Source organism: Chelmon rostratus, chromosome 20 (genome assembly GCF_017976325.1).
Source record: "Chelmon rostratus isolate fCheRos1 chromosome 20, fCheRos1.pri, whole genome shotgun sequence".
Taxonomy (NCBI): Eukaryota; Metazoa; Chordata; class Actinopteri; order Chaetodontiformes; family Chaetodontidae; genus Chelmon; species Chelmon rostratus.
In genome coordinates this window covers 18,881,514-18,903,402 of record NC_055677.1, presented here as the reverse complement: position 1 = coordinate 18,903,402, position 21,889 = coordinate 18,881,514, and the positions used below count along the sequence as shown (strand labels likewise).

The 21,889-nt window shown below is 41.2% G+C and overlaps 1 protein-coding gene across 1 annotated transcript in view; it reads left to right on the top strand.

Moving 5' to 3' along the window:
- Window positions 1-5,467: 5,467 nt before the first annotated feature.
- Window positions 5,468-21,889, top strand: part of stk17a (serine/threonine kinase 17a) — a 36,052-nt gene continuing 19,630 nt past the window's right edge. The window contains exons 1-2 of the mRNA XM_041961752.1: window positions 5,468-5,649; window positions 19,466-19,678. Of these exons, the coding sequence (XP_041817686.1) occupies window positions 5,468-5,649; window positions 19,466-19,678 (395 nt within the window). The remainder of the gene's footprint in view (window positions 5,650-19,465; window positions 19,679-21,889) is intronic.

Sequence of the window (21,889 nt, the reverse complement as noted above, 5' to 3'; positions counted from 1 at the left end):
TAGGGATAGATAGATGCAACCTTTACACACGCCCACATTTGTCTACTGAGAATTTGACCACAGCTGAGCTTTTGATCATCATTAACCATTTCATGACATGATCCACTGCTATTTCCTTATACAACAGTAGAAAGCACGGGTTCATGTGTGATACCACCTAAACGGTGCTTTATTCACATTTTGGACACAGAAATGATCACAAAGGGGTAAGGGGGCACTAAAAACGGGACTGCATCATTTTCCCGTTTCCAAATTAAAGGCTGAATTTGATTAGAGTCAGAATCTCTCCTGGTAAACTCACTCTACTGGCAGCCCAATCAGTAGTACCGCACTCATCGTTGGCAGCGGCGAGGCCTTATCCACTCATCTCTACAACCAAGAGGACGAGGCTGTGATTATGTTACATCTTCCCTGTCTTTTTTTTCTACAATTTTTTGTACTGTTATTTCTACTCTCTTGTATTTCTTAGTAAAGGGAAGTCCCGAAGCTTTCCTTGAATGTTTTGTTTGTTTGCAGTTTTTTGACGTTGTGATAAGAAGCATCAGTCAAAGAGGTTGCCTTCACTTTTTGAAGCCTTTGCGTTTTGATATGTATGTATATCTTTTCTATTATCTATTAAGCTGGCTGGTTATCTGTCGCTCAACGCTACGCCGTTTATTATTGCAGTCATGTCAGTGTTTTCAGGAATTTTAGTTTCATGTCACAGACGTCTCTCTATGTCATAAATTTCAGAGCTGTATGTACTCAGCAAGCAATCTGTGCTTAGGGCCGTTTAAGACAACAAGTGACATGCCTAAAGAGAAGAGATTTTTGTATGTAATTTGTTGAAACTGTAAAGACAGTCTTGGTTTTAATGGCCTGATATGTCTGCTATACTTCATACATTGTAGATCTTAAACACTGATATTGATTCTGGAAATAAGAATGCTTAAGAACACTCCCATAACACTGATATGTAAGTGCATTGATAGCAGCTATTTTAGAAATATTTAAATAAGATTTTGGAAAAGTGAAGAATCATGGGATGTCTATAGAACGGTAAGATGGTGGCAAATTGTAGCAGCAGTTTGTTATTTGTGTCTTTTCAAGTTATTTATTTCTCTATTTATTTTCATTTTAAAATGAAAGGATGGCAGCTTTGCCGGGCCACTGCATGCATATGTTTTGGTTTTGTTTCTGGTGTGTGTGTAGATTATACACAAGTGTACATAATGCTGAAAGGTACAGTTCTGATTTATCTGAGAACGGGTTGCTAAATACTCAGGCTGTGCTATCGCTCCACCACATGATGCTGTTTATGAATCTCAATAAAAAGGCCACTTTGTTACTTCACTGCCATTGCGTGGCTGTTTTTACAGACTGAAACTAGAAAAGACACAAAAGTTAAAAAGTTGTAAAAAGCAGTTTGATGAAAGAAATTGTCATTACAAGGTGACTGAGCCGTGTGTGTTCCCAGATCTCAGATGTTGCAGCTGAGAGAAATGATGGGCAAAGCTGCCCACAGAAATACACCTGAAGGTTCATTACCACCCACACAGTCAAACTCGCCTTATTAATTTTTTCCTCTCTTTGTGATCGTTTGGTGTGTTGTTGTGGTTGACTGCTTCTCTTTGAGATCATTTCGCTCATCTTATTAGTTTTTATTTGTCTCTTTGTAGTCATTTTTGACTCTTTCTGGTCACTTTGTAACATTTTGCGTCTAATTTTGCATGTGTTTCTGGTCATTTTATGCTTTTTTTGTACTTTTCCATCTCTCTTGTCATTTTGTGCTTCTCTATGGTGACTTAATCACTTTTGTATATATATATATATATATATATATAGATAGATAGATAGATAGATAGATAGATAGATAGATAGACGTGGACTCTAATTTGTCACTTGACATGCGCCTGTCTTGTCAATCTTTTCACACAATCACCACAACTAAACGGTTTCTTTCTTGTCTGGACTCTCCTGTGTCTCTTCACTCATCTCTTTTGTGTAAATCTTTTCCCACAATCACCACAGCTCTCTTGTGTTTGCAGATGGAACTTGACCTTTACAGCTCAGAGCAGCTACAGTTTGTCCTGCCAGGATTACATCTTGTATCTTTTCCATGGGTTCATTACTTTTCGTAGTGTTTAAAGGTGACTCAGGTGTTCTGGTCTCCTCCCAACCATTGTCACTGTCTACAGTGTCAGGTTCAGAAACTGACAAAGGTTTCTGCCAATCATCTACACTGACTCCAGTCTCAGAAGGATCTGGATCTGGTTGTAGATGACTATGTGGCTCTAAGTTCCTTTCTGGTTCTGATCTTCCACAGTCCTCCTCCTCATCTTCACTCTTCCTTGGGACAGGAGGATGGGGACTTAGTAGGCGTCAGCGTCCTCCAGCCCTTGAAGCTGCTCTCCCTCCTGACTGCTGCAGAGTTTCTTCTGTTTCTCTTTAATGTGTGGTATCTCTGGATCCCCCTGGTCCAGACTGGACTCAAATCATGGTGAACCTCTTCTTTAATCACTAACAGCTGCTGGACATCTGCAGCGAACACGCGCACATTCTGGACAACTCTAACTCTACACTGACAATTACATCACTGGTATCATTACTTAAGGTCATGAGATCAGTGATGATTGCTTTACAGATCCTCAGTTAGTTAGTTATTTTCATTTTTTTTCCGTGGACCTTCCCCTTCATTTGAAAACTCGTTGAACAGCAGTCTCCACCCAGTATCTCAAATAACAATGCTGAATGGTTGTCTCTGCTTGGCGGCTGCACAAGCATAAGATTGCCTGAATTTTTGGGCTTTTGCCTTCGTCTGGAGTGTCATACAGTTGGCATTTGTGGCTCTTTCCTCTGTGTGCTTCTGTGCTCTCTACAAAACTTGCATTTTTTTTAGATACTTTTGTTCCTGTGTCCTGTTAAATTCTTGGCCGCCACACTGACAGGTTGGCTCTCTGCACTTCACTTTCTCCTGCTGAAGCATGAATCCTGGGAATCACAATGCAGTTACCGTCTACCTCTGTCAGCTCTCCTCTCACCTTGAAGCAGTCCCTGACTGTCTCAAGTACTTTCCTTTCATGAGCTGGTAGCATCATAGAAGGAGAGTACAGGTGCAGATGCTAAGGTGGGCTTCAGTCTCAGGAAAGTGGTCTGCTGGTCTACAGGTCTCACAGCCATTCCACCGTCATCTTCAGCAGTTTGTGAAGTGGTTGTCTTGCTGTAGCGAGCTCTGGGATGAATTTGGCCATGTAGCTGACCATTCCGCAGAGCCGACTGAGCTACAATACATTTCGAAGTTTGAAGGTTTGATGTTTGAAGTTACATTTAGCTCTGTTAAATTTGAGGCCAGCTGCCTCGATCGATTTCAGTACCTGCTCCAGATGTCTGTCATGAATCTAATCAGTTCTCGATTGTTCCTTCCAGTCCCTGTAAGGTTTCTGCCATTTTCTGATGGAAGATATCCCCAAGGGAGTGATGAAAGTGGTTAATTTACAACTATCCTCGCACAGGGGAATCTGATCAGATCTACTAGAGGCGTCTAATGACGTGAGCATTTTTCACCCTAAGAGTTGCACCATGATTTCCTCTTTTGTGAAGATGGTGATGGTAAGCAAACACATGTGCATGTGAGTCTTTTTTCTTAGGGGACCTCAGTTCTATCATTGAGTCAACTTGGGACCCCTGAGTAAGTGGCATATTTTATGGATATGTCATATTATGTTCAATGCATAGAACAGTACAGAACAACTGCACAATTAACCTAAATAGTGAACACAGTAACAGCAGGAAGATTGTGCAAAATGAGCAATTTGGATAAATTTTGAGCAGATTATTTCCTGTGAATATTACATCAGATATGTGTTTTCCTGACTGTTTTAGGAACATCGACTACAATCCTCTGTTACGTTTTTTTTTTTTTTTTGTCTTTATTAATGTTTATATCTTAATTATCTCAAATGACATTATGTGCAGGCAGCATCTAAACCACAGAACAGTAAAAAAAAATGAAATGCTAATTATGTTTGCATAACAAGTAATATAAAGTTACAGAGAATTATTGTCTCTCCTTACTACAAATTTCAGTGCTGTGTATTCTGAGCAGTTTCCAGCTTTGCTCTGCTGTACATGACTGCATTTTTTTTAAAAGAGCTTAATCACAGAATATGAATAGCAAGTTTTCTTTTTATTAAAGTTGAAAATTCGACAATTGCTATGCTTTCATATGCAACTTAACAGCTCCAGGAGTGCAGAATGTTGGACATTCTCTGAGATGGATTTTTTCATTAAGTCACATACAGTCACATGCGTATTATAATTGGTATATAGTCTTCTAGAGTAATTGCTGTATTGTAATTGATTGTTTTACACTTAAAACTCAACCTGAACCGACGAACAACCATTAATCTCTTATGTGGTTAATTAATTTATATGATGACCTCACTGACTCAATTTATTTTACTCAAGTTTGCCTTTGCAGAGCATTCCAGTGTGCCACACTTCCTGCTAATCATAGGATGAGAGTCATTCATTTCTGATCATTAGTAAGATGATGGAGATGACTGGGGAGAGAGAAGCACTGGAAGGGGTCATAGAATTTGTAAAGTCGGACACAACCCTGGATTTAAATGCATTTTCTCTGCTTGGTTTACACAGTGTTGCTAACCACTGCAACACTCTCTGCAATCCTTGCCAGCCAGCATGTCTGGCATGTGCAGCCTTGTTAAGCTCCATTAAAGCTCCGTTGGTTACTGTGTTTGGTTTGTTGCTGTGTTTATTTACAGCACCAGCTAGTGAGTGATTCAGGAACATTTTGGCATTATTGTTGCTGTAGGTAACAGGAGCACACTGTTTACATTTAGTGGCTGTACAGAGAGACAGGTGGCATGCAGTTAATTGCTGACAGCATCATGAAAAAGTCACGTTAAGAAAAAAGAATTTTCATTTGGTAAAGTGCCATTATGAAATAAAAACAGACAATTGATTTATTTTTTAATTACTTTAAATAAATAATTTCTGACATTTTTTAACAGATTATTGGTTCACTGTAGTTTTATCAAATGCATTCATGAAGTCAATCAATCCGTTGTCCGTCATGCCACAGAAAGCACCACGCTCTTGCATCGCGCCATCTAATTGGCCAGTCGGTCTGTCAATCAACGAGAGCTCCCATGGTTACTGAAAGCATAGCTCCAGAGTGGTTTGTCAGTGAGGAGCAAGTTCAGGACCGCTCACAAACGAAAAGCGCCGCACGGACCGAATAACTTCAAAATGAGCTTGTCAGTGGCGATATTTGACAGAATATTAAACTTTCCGGACGCTCCTAACACTTCCGCTGCCAAACAGTGATACTTTCCCGTCGCACGAATGTTTTTCGGAGTTGTCGCCCAGCGTTTAGTCAGCTGTGTAGTTTAATATCAGTGTGCTGCTGTTTGTAGAAGTTGTCATCTGGACTTTGGCTAGCCAACGGCTCCGATTCAACGACGCCATGATCCCCGAATGTCCACGCGCCGGGGACTCGAGGAGCCGGAGCCGCTGCCAGCACGGCCCGGCAGCCGAACCGAGCCAGGCCCGCAGCGTCGGCGGCTTGTTGTCCCAGATCAAGACCGACGTCAACAACGAGCCGTTCACCGACCACTACACCATCATCCCCGGCAAAGAGCTCGGAAGGTGAGTCCGGCTGTTGTTAACGGTTATCACCAGAAAACCAACAATGTTGGTCATGAACTTTGGTAACTGTGGTTTGTGTTAAGTACCACTCGTAAAGTAGAGCAGATTTGTGGCTCGCCTGCTCAGCCTGCTCCGGGTAGATGAACATGTTCTCGGTGCAGGAGGCGGTGGAAGTGTCTCCGCTCGCTGATGTTAACGTTAGCTGACAGGGCAGCTCGGGCACTGAGCAGGGCTGCCTCTGGCTGCTGTATCCAGAACTTACCTAATTACTTTGACTGGGCTGTAACAGCAAACAGAGATGTTTGGGATTCATTTTTTCACTATAGGACGACAAAGTCACGTGTTCCATCTAAGAAATGAAAAATCAAACCCTCTCTGTTACTTCTACCAACTCACTTCTCTTATCCTACCAGGTTTCTTAAAAGCAGTTTATGCTTTGCACAAGTGATGGATTGCTTTGATTATTATCTGCACCTGATCAGTGCATTAGTGCTGGCTGAAAACAATTTCTGAATGCAGTTTACACATTAGAAGGTGAATAAAAGTATTGTCGCAGATCAAAAACATACCAGCCCATTTGTCTTTGGCACTTGGTAAGGCAAATCCAGTCCATTGTTGGACCGGGGATCTGGCAGCCATGCAGCTTACTCTTTTGAACAGCTAGTGTTGCACAGGATTTCTTATTAGAAGGTTAATTATTAGAGGAAAAGCCCTCCATCCTGTTCGCTAAACTGATCTGGGATATAGCCTCTAACAAAGTCACAAGGCCAATCCCTTTTTGATTAGAATATGCTTTTGCCATGAGTAATCACCCGCAGAATGACTTAAGTCACATTGTCAAGTGTGAATTGGTTCTCTGTCAGCTTTTTGACAAAGCTAACAGTATTGTGCATGAGTGTGTTGACCCAGGTACAACCTTAGAGATAAGAGCTGGGTTCGGACTTGGCTGAATGAGTTACTTCAGCCACACAGTCTCCTGTTATACAGCTATATTAGCTGTACATGCTTGAGTTGTAGAGAGCCACAACAACAAAGGCTGGGTGTGTGTGTGTGTGTGTCTGCATGTGTGTGTGCGCGTGTGTGTGGCTTTGCATCGCATGACCTGACATTGTGACTGAGATTAGTTGCCGCAGAGCAACATGAAAGGTTGCATTAATCTGCATCTTCTACTCTGATCTGCAGCATTGTGGTCAGCAGATCGGCTCACATTAATTCATGTGTTCAAGTTCATGTCCACCACGGTGTTACACTGGATCAAGCCTGTTGGCTTATCATATTGTTTGATGTAAGCGCCCTCATAACTGTGGAGCCAGTAAGGATCTCTCTGTTTCTTTCTCCCTCTTATACATATTTATATGTCATAGAAATGTATCGTCCATAATTTCCAGATTTTCTTTCCATGATCTCAAATTTCGTTCAGTGGTCTCATACTTTCATTCCACATATTCTCATTCAGTTGTCTGTAATTGTGTTTAGTGGTAAGGAATGCACACATTTCAAGATTTTTGTGTCTCAGTTTCATTGCTTGTATTGGTATTGGTAACTCAGACTCCTCCTCATATAATAGGTTTTTGTACAAAATGACTGGAGTCTCCCATGACTTAAAACTTGTGTTGGAAGTGCATTAATAGCCAGCATGAACAGGAGGAACGATTACAGCAAGCAAGGTTTGATATAATCATGTGATTTGCTTAAGCGTTTATCTAACTCTCACAGTTTTAACTTTCCACCAGCTGACAGTTATTTACAGACACTTTTTTCAAACATCACCCATGAGAGAAATGAGGTAATGGGTTGTGATTCTTCTTCCACAAAACCCTCTTTGGCTGACCATAAATGTCCAGTCACCAGCATGCAGAGTGAGAATCTTCACCAGGCTACAAGCAGTTTCTTTTTTCTTCATTGGTCAACTCACAGAACACAGTTGTGAGGTAGGAGGAGCTATTTTGAGCGTCCCTGGTTCTAGAAGTAAAAGTCCCATTCATTTTTCTTATGGACGATGTTATGTGACTCACTGTTGGAGCAGTTCTATGGCTTGAATCAGTATTAAAGTCTGCTGGGCCCTGTTCTTCAGATGTGGTTTAACTAATCCAGGCTAACATGCTGTTGTCAGGCTAAAATAATCCTGCTAATTCTTATCCAGCGAATGTGATTTTTTGAATTCTGTTTGAGGGTTGATTTGTTAAGTTACTGTATCTTGAATAACGGTGTGGTCTTATTTTGAAATAAAGGCAGCATGAGGAGAGTATTGAAACTATGATCATCATTCGTATGAGTTTTGATCATGTGATTGTGGTTACATGAGGTAGGTGTGGATATACAGTCATTCATGTACACAGAAGAGGGCCCTGTTTGACACACCAGTGCAAAATATTAACTAACTTAAAAAATACAAATATCTGCTTATTTGATGAAAAGAAGAACCATCAGTAGTACAGACCTGTGGACATCTGTGGAAAAAGCTAACTACGACTCCCAGGGGGCATTTTGGCCAGAAATATCCATTCAGCAAACCTTACATTCGGCCATGTGTGCCTCTAACGATGGGTGAAAGCTGTATTAATTTTTTTTTGGCAGTGAATTAAAAAAACATTAATAATTTCATATTTAATAAATAAATTGACTGAACAGAACTGAGTTGATGTTTTTGTCAGTGTTTTTTCAAAGCAGCATTTCCTCATGTATAGTATCTCAGCTAAATGACCAGTTTTGTCACCACAGAGCATACTTCATTCCCATTGGCCAGTAGCTATGCCTGATTTTCATATAAGCTCAGGGCTCTGATGTTGTGAACTGTGTTTCAAACGAATACTCACAGCTGGAAGACTGCTGGCTTCAGCTGCTGCAGCTACAGCTTTCCCTGTAGGAGCGATAACACAGAGCTCTTACAAAATGGATTGGAATCCAATCAAACCAAACCTGTTCAGGATCTAGTCCACCTCAGAGCTCCCAGCTGAGAGGATTTCTTTTTCTCCCCTTCAGTCAACGTGTTGCTGACTGTTGCTTTCAGCAGGGACATTGTTCTGGTGGTTAATCAAAGTGTAACAGATGAAGGGGCTGCTGTTTTAGCCGTACAACTTGTGTTTATTCCCCGTCTGACTCTTGGCCAGCTCACTGGTTGAGCCTTCTGAACTCAGTGCTGGAATTCCATTCATGAGGCCTTTTCAGGTGATAGCCTCAGCCTTGAATTGGACTTTGTCTGCCATGCTCTGAGTTTTTACCTGGCCTGCAGACATCATCAGACATACAGAGGAGAATTAGTGCCACCTGGAACGTGGACCTTGCTTATTCTTTTTCTGAGTTTAGCATCAATTTTAGAAAATTCAGCATTATTTATGTATTAAGCTGAAATTGAATCAGCTGTCTTTCTTTGGAAGGTTCTGTCACATTATTCCACCCTGTGGTTTCACTGCTGGTGGAATAAACAGCTGTATAGCAGGGCCTAAAACTGAAGCAAGATCATGAAACAAGCATGCAGAACATTCTGCCGGTAGCACAGCATTCTAGCAGCGTGCAGTGCGTTTATAAAGTATGAAGTGTGATGTGCATGGTGAGCAGTTTCCGGACTGAGATGTGGATAGATGCCACCCAGCTCACATCTCTCCACCCATTTGGCCTCCTAGCATTCCTGCTCTGTGGGGAAACTCCCTGCACGTGTCGACTGAAGCACAGATTTTCCTGCTTATGGGGTGGCCCACTCAGTTTGTCAAAGGAAAGGGGCATGTTCCAGCTCCAGACAGACCTCAGTTTGTACAAGACACTTCCTCGTATTTTCCACCTTCATTCTGACTGTATCAAGACTAAATGCTTTGAACAGTTTTCTTTTTTAAAATGATAACCATTTTTAATGTCCATTCTGCATTGCTGCTGATGCTTCTGTAAATGATGAGACTTTAAATTACTTTCCCACCATCCAGGCTGCCACTGGCTGTAGTTAATTATGTTACAAAATGAAACTATTTTAGGACAGCAGCTAATTGATTAGCTATGATTAATGATTATTTTCATTTTTTTTAATAGTTAGTGTATAAAATGTAAATAAAGTGACATCTTCAAATGTCTTGTTTTGTCTGACCGGCAGTCCAAAACCCAATATTCAGTGGACTGTAATAAAAAACTGAGCAGTTGTGTTTCAGCTGTAGGCTGTCCATCACAGTTACAACTGAGTTAGCTTTATTTATGTATTTGTTCAGTTTTCATGTGTTATGCTGCTGAGTGGTGGTATTTTCAGGTGGTTGTTAGAAGCTGTAACATCTGAGATTTGGGAGTTGGCTGCTGAAAAAAACAAGCTCCACTGTGTGCTGATGTACACATCCTCATAGAAACAACAAGGAACAGGATATTATAAAAAGGATGCTGAGAATGTGTGTCGCTGCTTTTCACATTTAGGGGTTGGGGGACGCTGAGGACGAGGGAGTTTAAGGTAATACCCTCTATTACATCTCTGCAGTGGGAGTCCCAGATGGCCAGCAGCCAAGCTCCTTTAGCCACTACGACAATGGTGAAGCAGTTACTGAATTCCATATGGTTAAGACCCAAAGCTTTTTCCACGATGGGTCTTAGTGACAGAAATGGCCACTCTCTTATTAGTCCATATGGTCCTGGGCAGAGCTCTTTAGTGATTGCACATGACCACCTGTGTCATCTGGCCGGGAGGTCTCACTAGCAGTAATGGCCATGGTTACAGTGATACAGTTTTTCTACACTAAATTTGCTGCTAGCTGACATTTTCATTATTTTTAGTTTATTTTACTTCAGATGTGACTATTATGTTGTGTTTTTCACACAGAATTTTGTTCGTTCCAGGGAGGTAAACATTAAATCAACTAAGCTATGGAAAGTGAATTTGCTGCTGTAATCAAGGATGTTATTGATGTGTGAAGTGACAATACGTGGTGAGTGTATTCATATCTAAGAACAACACACATGAAACAGGTGAAATAATCACTTTCTTTTGATCAATTAGTCGATCAGTTGTTTCACCCCCACTAGTAAGGCAGCTGTACTGACATAGAAGCACAAAACCTGAACTCTTAGTTGCGTTTGTGATAACTTCATAGCTTCACTTTGTTTTCTTTATTTTTCCACTGTGCCATCATCTGCTTTTCATGACCAAGTTCAGTGGGTTTCATCGTCATCTGTGTAAAACACTGTCTATCAAGATGTTTTACAGTCTGTCGACTTTAAATAGGAAATACTGACATGGGAGATCAGTCATCACAGCTTTATCTAAAACATGTTCTTCATTATTAACTGGATGGTATGTCACCAGTTGATCGGTTTCCTTTAGAACTGCATCCAAGGGGTCACATTGCCTATGTGTTGGTGGCTTTGAGCCACTCCTGGTGTGCACACGGGGAATCTGTTGATGCCAGTAGAAGTGTTTGGCCTAGAGCCAGTGAAAGTCTTTATTTCATTAAATACATCCAGGGCTGCCTGGCAGCCCGTCACAGAGCCCAGCTATGAGACTCCAAACAGCTTCCACCGTTCACATGAGCAGACCGCACAGTTTAAAAGAGCTGGTGTACTGAAAGTACTGATCGCTAGTATTTTGTGATTAGGTTGTCCCTCAAAGATGAAGATAAGGAAGGGTTTCCTGTAGCCAACCTCCATCGTACATCAGTTATAAGTTAATGCAACATCAAGCAAAATGAACAAAGTCAGAATCATCATTTCACTGACTGCAGCATAAATTTTGCTCAATTAAAAGCTAAAATCCCACTTCCCACAACACAGAGGTCCTGGCAGATCATGGGACTTTTCTGCCACGAAGCAGCTGAAAAACAGGAGCATCCTGAGAGAAGTCATTATAGTGTACAAAAGCTCAAGGCCACTTCAGCAGGGCAGGGTTTGATCCTGGGAATTAGTAGTTCAAAAATATCTTAGCATGACAGCTGAACTAGGGAATGTCTCACAGGTTAAATATTTACAGTTATAATTAAGCTCCATATAGTTTGTATGGTAAACACTCACACTAGAACTAGGCCATGTTGAACCTATGAACAGCTGGTGCAACCTGCAGCTCACCGTTCGATGTGTTGTGTTCAAATCTCATCTGTCAGGGTCATGAAAGCAGATCTGCTTGTCCAGGGTCAGGAGATTTTTTAAATGAAAAATGTACTTTACTCCACTGGACAAGCTGAAGTTCATAAACAAAAAACTGTGTCGTCATGTTCACAGAAAGGCGATCGTATATTTCTAAATGATAATCAGTTGTATGCACTGGCTGCAAGTGTTTGTGTATAGGAAAGAATTTATTGTTCTAGTTGTTGGTTTGGGCATCATGGCTCTGGAGAGGGACGTTGTTTCATCAGTGTATGCCTTGATATGTTGATGGATTTTATTTTGCAGCCTAAATGTTGTCTTTAATTTAATAGTACTATCATCATCATAACACCATCATCATTGATCATATATGCATGTATGATAGGATGTTGTATACACTCTACACGAATATGAAAATGATTTATTGAGTAGAGCACATTAAATATAGCCACTTCAATAATATTCAGCTTTCAGCTGTTTGTTGTTTTGTTCCTTTTAATTCTGTATTCTGCATTCACAAGCAAAAGAAAAAAATGAAAAATATGAATTATTGTCATTTGTGACAGGCGACATCTGTGCCTGCAGACGTGGAAGGTCAATTTACTTCTCTGAACAAGTGAACAATTGCTTCAGAAAGTTAATGCTGAGGCCTGAGTGTGTTAGTGCACACAGAGCACTGTGAGGCTGTCTGCTGCAGCTTGGTCTTAGGCTGTAACCTCCCAAAGCCAAACACTGCTTCTATTAGCACGCTTCTTTATAGTAATAACCGTGCCATCACCTCTGGCTTGGTCTGTGTACACACACACACACACACACACACACACACACACACACACAAAAGCCATCTCTTTCAGGGTGTAGTCTGTGAATGAGGCTGCTGGCTTTGGAAATGTGCTGACGCTGCTTTAGAAAAGGCTGTGGTGGCCCAGTATGGTTTCTAAAGAGCAGGCCCAGACTCCCAAACCAAACAGCATCTATGTGCTGTTCCCAGGCAAGACCACACCTACGCCGAAACACACTGCTGCCTGGGGTCTTTGAACCAAAACGATTTCGAGAGGGATGCTAAAATAAACCAAGCGACCAATAAAAATCATGTCTTCATTCTGTCTTTTGATAACTAACTGTGCTACCACCACCCTCAGAGCAAATGAAGTCCAGTTAGAACAGAGAAATCCCTCAATGACCAGGATGAACGAGCCAATTTCTAAGAAACCACAGAACTCAGAATGTTCTATGAGCTGTTTAGGCACAACTGGAGACAAATTGATTTGTAGAAAAATGTTAATGGAAAAATTGATTTAGCAAGGGATTATGTTGGAATATACTTACTGTATAGTATGTGCCACGGTACATAATGCTAAAGTATATGACCAGAGGCCTTCTGTGTGTATGAATCAATCACACTCGTCCTCTCTCCCCTCCACTTTTTTCAGTGTAATCATCAGCCAGTTAGTATTTCTATGAAAGGTCTTCACTTTACTTTCACCATCATTTGTGGCGTGAAATGACCATGAAATTTTAAAAGATATATTCCAGACAGGAGAAGTCAGGGGATTTGATCTTCCTCCATCCTTCATCCCTTCATGAGATATCACCACAAACCTTCTCTTCACCTGATTAGACCTACATGGCAGTGGCTGGGCTGTCAGTGGTGTGTACTGTCAGTTTTTATCCCTGAAAAACATGCAATGTATTCTGTAAATTTCAGTACTCCCCCAAACTATTTGCCAAATTCAGTTTTGGAATACATTTACTTCATGTGCATCTACAACACAGAGATAAATGATTGTTAAAATGTCCAGCCAGTCGCACCAAGTGCTTAAGAGTTCAAAATTATATCAAAATTCAAATAGAAATATCATGATAAAATTAAAGAGGCCATATTATGCTTTTTCATGTTTTCCCTTTCAGTGTGTTATCTAACAAAATGCACACATGCAGTTGCATTTTGCTGTGATGTGTATATTTACTTGAAAGACATGCTCAGAAGATAATGATATAGATGTAGCAGAACTGTTCAGACTGCACAAATGAATTTTCTTGGCAACAGTGTGTAACTTTGATTAGCACCCAGCAGCAGCTAGCTTCCTCAGGCCACACAAAGACCATTACAAAGCTGTAACATTAGTGGCCTGCTGGGCAGTGAGGTCGAGGCTAATACGGATCAGATTAATGCTGGAACATGTGCGGTGGAGAAGTTTTTATTTTAAAAGCACTCATTACGGCTAGCTGGAAGCCTTCTTCTAAACAACACAACACACCTGAACATCACAAACTTTGTGCTAATGGCTTTAGCGGTGGACCAAATGATCAAATAGCGCCTGTTAGGTTAGCATAATCAGACATTTTCCACTCATTATAAACTGCACACTATTCCCCGTAAACAGATATATTTCCCTGTGCATGCTACTGAGATAATGTCATGCACTTACAAAGAACAGAATGTTAACTGATTGTGTTCCTTGGCCCCTCATACTTTGGTCTTTGCAAGCTAAGACTAAAATTTTAATGTTGTAAAAGGGCTTCGCATAAAAACGTGTACTGTATTAATGAAGACCTGGTGCAACCCAGTCCTGCCATCTGGCCCAGAATGAGGATCTGTCTCGTCTTCATCCTCTCTGTCCTCTCTCTGTCTCCTCTGCTTCTTCCTAACTGTTTTTCCTCACTTAGCATTCATTTTGTTTGTAAGTGGTCCTTCAGCAGGCACACTAACGCCACAATATCCGATGGTCGAAGTTTGTTTGAATGAATGTATTATTGGCAAATGAAAAGGAAGGGCCACAGCGCCTCAGTTGAGTAGACAGAAAGGCCTCTTTGAGAGCTGGATCTGAGGAAGGAGTCATTGGAACATAAACAACCTCCTTCAAAGTGTGTAATGAAAGGAGATCTGAAGCTGCAGTGGGCCGTCAGCGTACGGTTTGCCTTAATGGATTTTCCAGCATTCCGAGTTTCAGGAAAAAAGTACTAGTCGTTGACGCTAATGTACCTGTTTGATATCTCGATATGAAGATAAATACGTGTGATGTTATCTCAAGATAATCGGTATAAAGTATTACTAGCATTTCCACTCTCATCTTCCATGGTATCGGCCTCAGCTTACACAGTATCACACATGAAGTGGAAACTAGAAGCAAAGTAACACACTAAACTTTCCACTGGAAATGACTGTTTGACAATATCATTACACCATTAACGCAGCAATATTTACTCCATACAGTCGCCATAATTCTGTGTGCACTCACAGTTTCTAGGCTGCACAATACAGTTTTTACATTCAGGAAGCGACAACCAGAGAATTTTTGGTGTTTCTCTTTAAAAAAAAAAGGAAAAAAGACTCGATTGTCAAAGTGGTTGCCGGATCATTTTCTTTCAATCCACTGATCGACTAATTAACCAATCATCTCAGCTTTAAAATTGACACAGTACTTTTATTATGGAATAAATTGCCGGAGCACCAAACTGAAAACATGTATTCATTGTAAAACGTGTAGCTCCCAGCTGCTTCAGCCACATGACTCTCACATGAGAGCAGCTGAGGATGAAGCAGGCCGGTCCACAGCTTCAGGCCCGAGCTGCTCGTCACGCTCTGTCCCCTGACACAGGTCACAGTCTTGTTCAGGCTGTTTTCATCTCACAGCTTCTGTTCTCGCTCTTGGCTGTGGTTTCATAAAGAATGGAATGAAGTACTCATTTGCTCTTGTTGTAAATGCCAGTGAGTTCCAACTACAATTAATGTTTTCACTGCTGCTGTGGCGCAGAGCGATCACAAGACTCTTCTTTGTGTCCTTCAAGTTTTTGTTGTTTGTTTCAAGTCTGTAATTTGATTAGCTAAATCAGAATATGGTCTCCATCGAGGCAGAGGGATACATATTTTGTTGAATTGATGCAAAACATCATAAAACCAAGAACAATTAAAATGTACATTTCTGCCTTATGGTTTCTGATTTTTCTTAAAGGCATACACAGAACAGTCGTTTCACCTCTCATCCAAGAGGCCTCTTCAGTTCTGGACTAAACTGTTGCTCCGTTTGATGAAGCTCTCAGTCAGTCCTCTGCACTTACTCACGTACAGATAGACTGCATGTTTCTCACTGGAAATCATTCACTGGAATCATACGTATCAGTAGTGATAACTTCCATTGCCCTAAAAATACACTAAATACTTTTTATTAAATTCCTTTGAAGTCTTCACTACATATACAGTATGAGTCTGAATTTACATGGACGTAAATCCAATTTGAGTGCCTGGCAGAGGCATACAACAAGGCAGCAGTTCTAGTTTTAAGGCTGTATCTTAATCTAAACTAAACCTGCTGAGGACATGGAGTGGCAGGGGAGGATGTGGGTTGTGTGTGATGGTAGAAAATACTGGATTTGAATGTTGTGGCTGCTGGTCTAACAGAACAAATTAACACTTTCAAACATCACACTTTACCATGGGCATATTTCATGGCATGCCACTTAGATTTGTTTTCTGTTTGCAACAGGTGCTCTTGTGGTCACGGCAACAAGCTTTCTCCTAGAGAGAATGTCTGCTGCAAGGAGGTGGCACAGCACTGACAAGTCTATGAATGTATGGAGATCAGACATTACGTTATTAGCTCACGTGTATAGAAAACAAAAAACAAAGGGTAATCAATTACATGCAGGCGATGCATAGATGCATAGGTGTGAGCAGATTGGCTTTGCAGCCTGTGTGCTGCAGACTGTTATGGGTTATGGTTCCTGCAGCTCCCTGGGAGCTGGAGGAACCAGCAATCAGTAGGTCAGTTTTAGGAAAACAAAGTCAGTTTATAGAGGGAAAAGTATTTTGAGTATTTTTAATACATAACAGCAGGAAATATCGGAGTTGTTCTTGTATGCTTTTCAGGGAGTAAAAATAGGGGAATATGACATACTCATTTTATGTCATTCATCAAGTGAATGAAGGTAACACCATATCATAAAAATGTCAAAATACAAATGGCACAGAAATTACACAAAAACACAAAAGGTTATATTTTCTGAAGAACATCTGTGTGCGTACTTCAGAATTTTCAGAAAGGACTAACATTGTGGTGATTAGAAAAGTTGCCTGGATTGATTAAAACACTGCAGGAGATTCTGGATACTTTTGTTATTTGTTAAACACACTCTGTTCTGATTCATGGTCTACGTTCTAAACTACACAGAGTTAAATGCTGTCTGTGAGTGATCAAAAACAATTCACAAGTCCCGTCTAAGGACAGAAAAGCACCAGAGTGACTCAGCACTATGTGGGGGAAACACCACAGGCCTTATCACTCATAGACCCTAGGTGTTCTGTAATTTAACAGTAGCATCATAGATTACCAGACGCCACCCACACACCACCAGTCATTTCAAAAATGGAGCATTCACTCAGAAAGTTGTAACTGACTTTTGACTTTTATTTAAGTACATTTCCACTCAGAAAAAATGTCTTTAAAGTAACGGTACATTCACTTGACTAGTACCATTTCCACCTGTGCTGACACCAGAGCCTCTCAGTCCTGATTGAGTGGAGTCCTGACTGGTTTAATCAGTTATGTTCAGCTAATCAAGAGCTGGTGGATCAGATGTAGGTCGATCAGGCTCATGTCAGTGTGCAGGGCTTTAGTTTCCACAGCAGGACTGAGAACCACTGCCCCACCTACATAAGACCATTTAGAGAATCTGAAAAAGTGCTGCCAATCTTTAGATCACTCCTTGCATTTCAGTTTATTTTAATAACGTCACTTGTTCCTATTTTGGGCCTCGGGACAGTGCTACTTTGGCACTGAAATCAAAACCTGGATATTATCTCACTGTACTGTATAAATGTACCAAGGTCAGATTGAAGCTGCTATGTCAGTGATATTTTTTTTCAGTTATCAACTGCCTTTTTCTGTCCTAATGATGTTTCTTCTATGGCTTTCCAGATGTTTTTTTTTTTGTTACCTTTCACAGTGACACTACATTTTAAAAACCTTTCTCACTTAAAGAGTCTCTAATGTTTGGATAGTATGCAGTGGCGATCAATCAAATCAAAATGGAACAGTGGCTTTGTGCAGCAGACTTCTAAATGTATGCCTGCTGTGCTGTACTACATTTGCCTGGATGGTTAACAAGCTTTGCATTTATCGATACTTAACGCTATGAAAAAATATATATAATTGACAGATAAGGTTTCAACGTCTTCTCTTTCTTACTCCTGTCTGGTAAAAGTCAGTTAAGTGAGTAGCTTAACTTGTAAAACTGCAAAGACAAATGTTTTTTTTATTTGCTGTAGTCTTCATATCCCAAATATCTTTATGTCAAGTGACTGAATGAATCTTGGCTACGTTTGAGAAGCGTGGAGAGCAGTTTTGGCTTGTCACTGTGGGTGGGTCTTGGCTGTGGATCAGTCAGGCTCAGCCAGGACGCTGCTGCTGATTATTGGAGCATGGACTGCCAACAGTAGCCAGAGGGAAGCCATGATGTGGGCTTGTCATCTCCATCACCAGCTGCATTTCAGAGGATTTCCCCTGGGCAGCATGCACATGTGTGCACATACAGCACTGTGGTCCTCACACAGGAACACCTTCTAGCCTAAAATAGAATTGGGTCAGGCCAGACAGTTGTGATAGAAAAAGATAGGGCAACACTTTCAACGACATCCGCAGCCAGGTCCACAGCATTAACACCACACACTGAGCCCAGCTGTGAAGCTGGGTTTCAAACTGGACTCGATGCCAGCACCTGCCTTGTTAGCTGCCAAACTGGGAGTCCTGGGAGTCAGTGACATATACTGGCTAATGCTAATTTAAGATCTCCTGCTTAACATTGTAACAACAGTCTTCCAGAGTTTCTTTCCATTTGTAATTATGTGTTAAGTAATAAAGTGCTTTTCAGTAACTTTCTTGAGGCTAATTTACAGCTCTGCCAGTTAAGAGTTTTTTTAGTTTTGTCGATTTTTTTTTTTTTTGTCGCTTGATGGCAGCTCTTTAAAAGCTTGTTTTCTACATTAAAGGATAATTCCGGGTAACCCAGAAAGTTTCCAAGGAGGCAAATCAGTTCCCTTTGTTCCTCTTTATTTTAGGAATTTTATGTAGCCATGCCAGCAGCAGAACTGTAGAGATGACAGTGTTTGGTCAAGACTGAAATATCTCAATTTCATTGATTTCTGTTGGCATTCACGGTCCCCAGCGAATCAATCCTACAGACTTTGGTGTTCCTTTTTCCTCCAGCCCCACTTAAGCTTTTAGTGAAATGTCTTAATAACTTTTGGAAGGGGTTGTCTTAAAATGTCTTTCTAGTGGCATGTACAACCCCAATTCCAAGTTCTGATGCTGTCTAAAACATAACTAAAACACAATGTCATCATATACTAATCTGGATTCCGAAAGAGCTGGCACGCTGAGTAAAGCCTAAATCAAAACGGAATGCAATCATTTGCAAACATATCAAAAATCTGTCTGCAAATATTAGCATGCTAACACACTAAACTCAGATGGTACCAGTGGTGATCACACAGACGGTATAGTAAGTGGACACATCTTCCAGCTCTGGAAAGTGAAGCTAATGCAGAATTCCCATATTAAATCTGCATTCTGTCTAATAGCCAGCAGGGGCAGCGACTCTACAGGTTGCAAAAAGAAGTCCAAGCAGCAACGTGGTCTTTTATTAAAACTAGTCTTAACTCATGATGTTTGTTGTGGTACCTGTTAGCACAAAGGGAGTCGAAGGAGTCCTGCAGCTACGTTCTTACCTAAACACATGTGTATCCAATACTGATGTTTTCCTTTTGTTTCAGGGGGAAGTTCGCTGTGGTCAGAAAGTGTGTGGAGAAATGCTCAGGCCACGAGTATGCAGCAAAGTTCATGAGGAAGCGACGGAAAGGCCAGGACTGCCGGATGGAGATCATCCATGAGATCGCAGTGCTCGAGTTGGCCACAGCCAGCACCCGTGTGGTCAACCTCCACCAAGTCTATGAGATGGCTTCTGAGATGGTGCTCGTCCTGGAGTTGTGAGTATCCAACCTGCACAGGACACCGAAACACTCACAGACCCAGAAAGATGAACAAACAAAATGCTTTTGTCATTCTGAGTATTGACAAAGCTGATTCAGGGCTTTGCAGTGTGATATATATGTTGCACGTGCTACAAAAACATCAGTCTATCACATTAAACAACTTAATGTGATAAGAAATGAATGAAACGCGGCCAAATGACAGTATGGCTATGAACTGCGCAACTTTTCCTATCCAGCCATGAGTGTGTTCTTCACGTGAAAGTCCTCATATGGCCTGTCCATTTTCTCCTGTGTACTCAGTTCTGTTTGTCTGGCAACTTCCTGTTGCCATTGCTAGCTGTATTAAATACAAGTAAGAAGTTGGGTACACAGCCCACTAGACGTGTCAATAAGTCAGTAACACACATTTACATTATTTGGAATTCACATAGCCTAAAAAAAGAATATCTTTGGTGCAAAGTTAGGTCCGATGCTAACTAGCTTATGACTAGCTCATCTAGCTTACTCTGTGTTGCAGCCGCTGTTTCTATGGCGAAAATAAAATTTCATCAGTAAGATCATGCAGGTTTTGAAGTTATTAACATTATTTGCATCTGCTACAAACGATCACTAAACCAGATGATTTTATTGTGTTTCCCATGTCATGAAAAACTGCACTATGTGCAACAGCGAAACTAGCCAAATGACTCCACAGCGCTTCTGTTGAAATGTTGCATTAACACACTTGGTGATCAAAAGCAGCAGATATCAACCCACACAACGTGGAACATTCCTGCTTCACTTTTAGTCAAAGTTAAAAGACAAAACAGTGGGGTCAGAGAACTTCCTTGTTGCTGAGGTGCACAAAGTCAGTAGTCTCTGTTGCTCTGGCCACCAGCATATAGTCAGTCCCCTTTCACCAGTTCCTTATGTCTCTGTATGTGAATATTGGTTGTGACTGTGTATAATTACTGGCTCGTAGTCTTAGGTTTTGTTGCTGAGTTTTATATTTGTACAGGGTCCAGTAGGCCATAAATGTTTGTGTCCGGGTGTAACTTGTGAGAACACTGAGATTTAGTTTGCCCGTGACTAAACATAGAAAACCCACAGGACATAAACAGTGTGATGTTCTCAAAGGAGAAGTGTGAGGGGGGAATAAGCCATATAGCTGTTTTTAGTCCTGCAGAGCTTCAGGCCAAACTTTAATGCTCCACCAAACACTAGCTATTCCAACAATGTGCCTCGCCTGTATCCTTTTGTACACACACACACACACACACACACACACACACACACACAATATGGATGGATTGGGTTTCCTGTGTCCCAGGCTTATGGCTGAGAGGTGAAGGGGATGTCATACAGACTGACAGCAGTTTGATGTGTTAAATCCATCAGTAACACTGAATAATGACCAACTGGAGCACAGCTCAGTTTGACCTAGTATGTGAGATCCTCCGTCTCTCACTCACACACACACACACACATATACACGTGATATTGTATAGTTTTGACTACAGTAGCCGCACCAGTTGTCGATGATCTCATCTCTCTGGTAATGCCCGGGTCATGCTTGACCTGGTTCCCATAGTGTGTGTGTGTGTGTGTGTGTGTGTGTGTGTGTGTGTGTGTGTGTGTGTGTGTGTGTGTGTGTGTGTGTGTGTGTGTGCGTGCATGCCAGCCTGATCAAGAAGATCTCTCTCCCTTCCTCTCTCCCTCTTTCTGTCCTTGTCTCTCTCCCTCCACATGCCATATTGGATTTTGCCTGCATCCCTCACCATAGTGACACCCAGAACTGTTGAACAGTTGAGGGCAACCCACTAGATTAGATGGTATTGACACGTTCTGGATCAGTCATCTGTTGTTAATGACCTCTACACATGCATGACAAATGTCCTACAGGGCTCTTGCACTGATACAAGGGCAGATACCTCAGTGGCTTATTTCATAGCAGCAGAACATACACATGGTGGTGATACTGAAACTACATTGTTGAAATCTGCGGCCAGCTGGATTTCTGTGTTGAAAGGGATGAGTCGGACTCGTCTTAACTAACTCTCCTTGACTCTGAACAGGGCTTTGAGGTGAGAGGAGCTGCTGTTTCTGGAAGTATGAATAAATATAAATTCCCCTTTCTTTAAACCATTAATATATCAATCAGCTGATTTGTTTAACAGTCACAACAGCACATTCAACACATAATAAAGTCATGTTTCAAGCAGAACG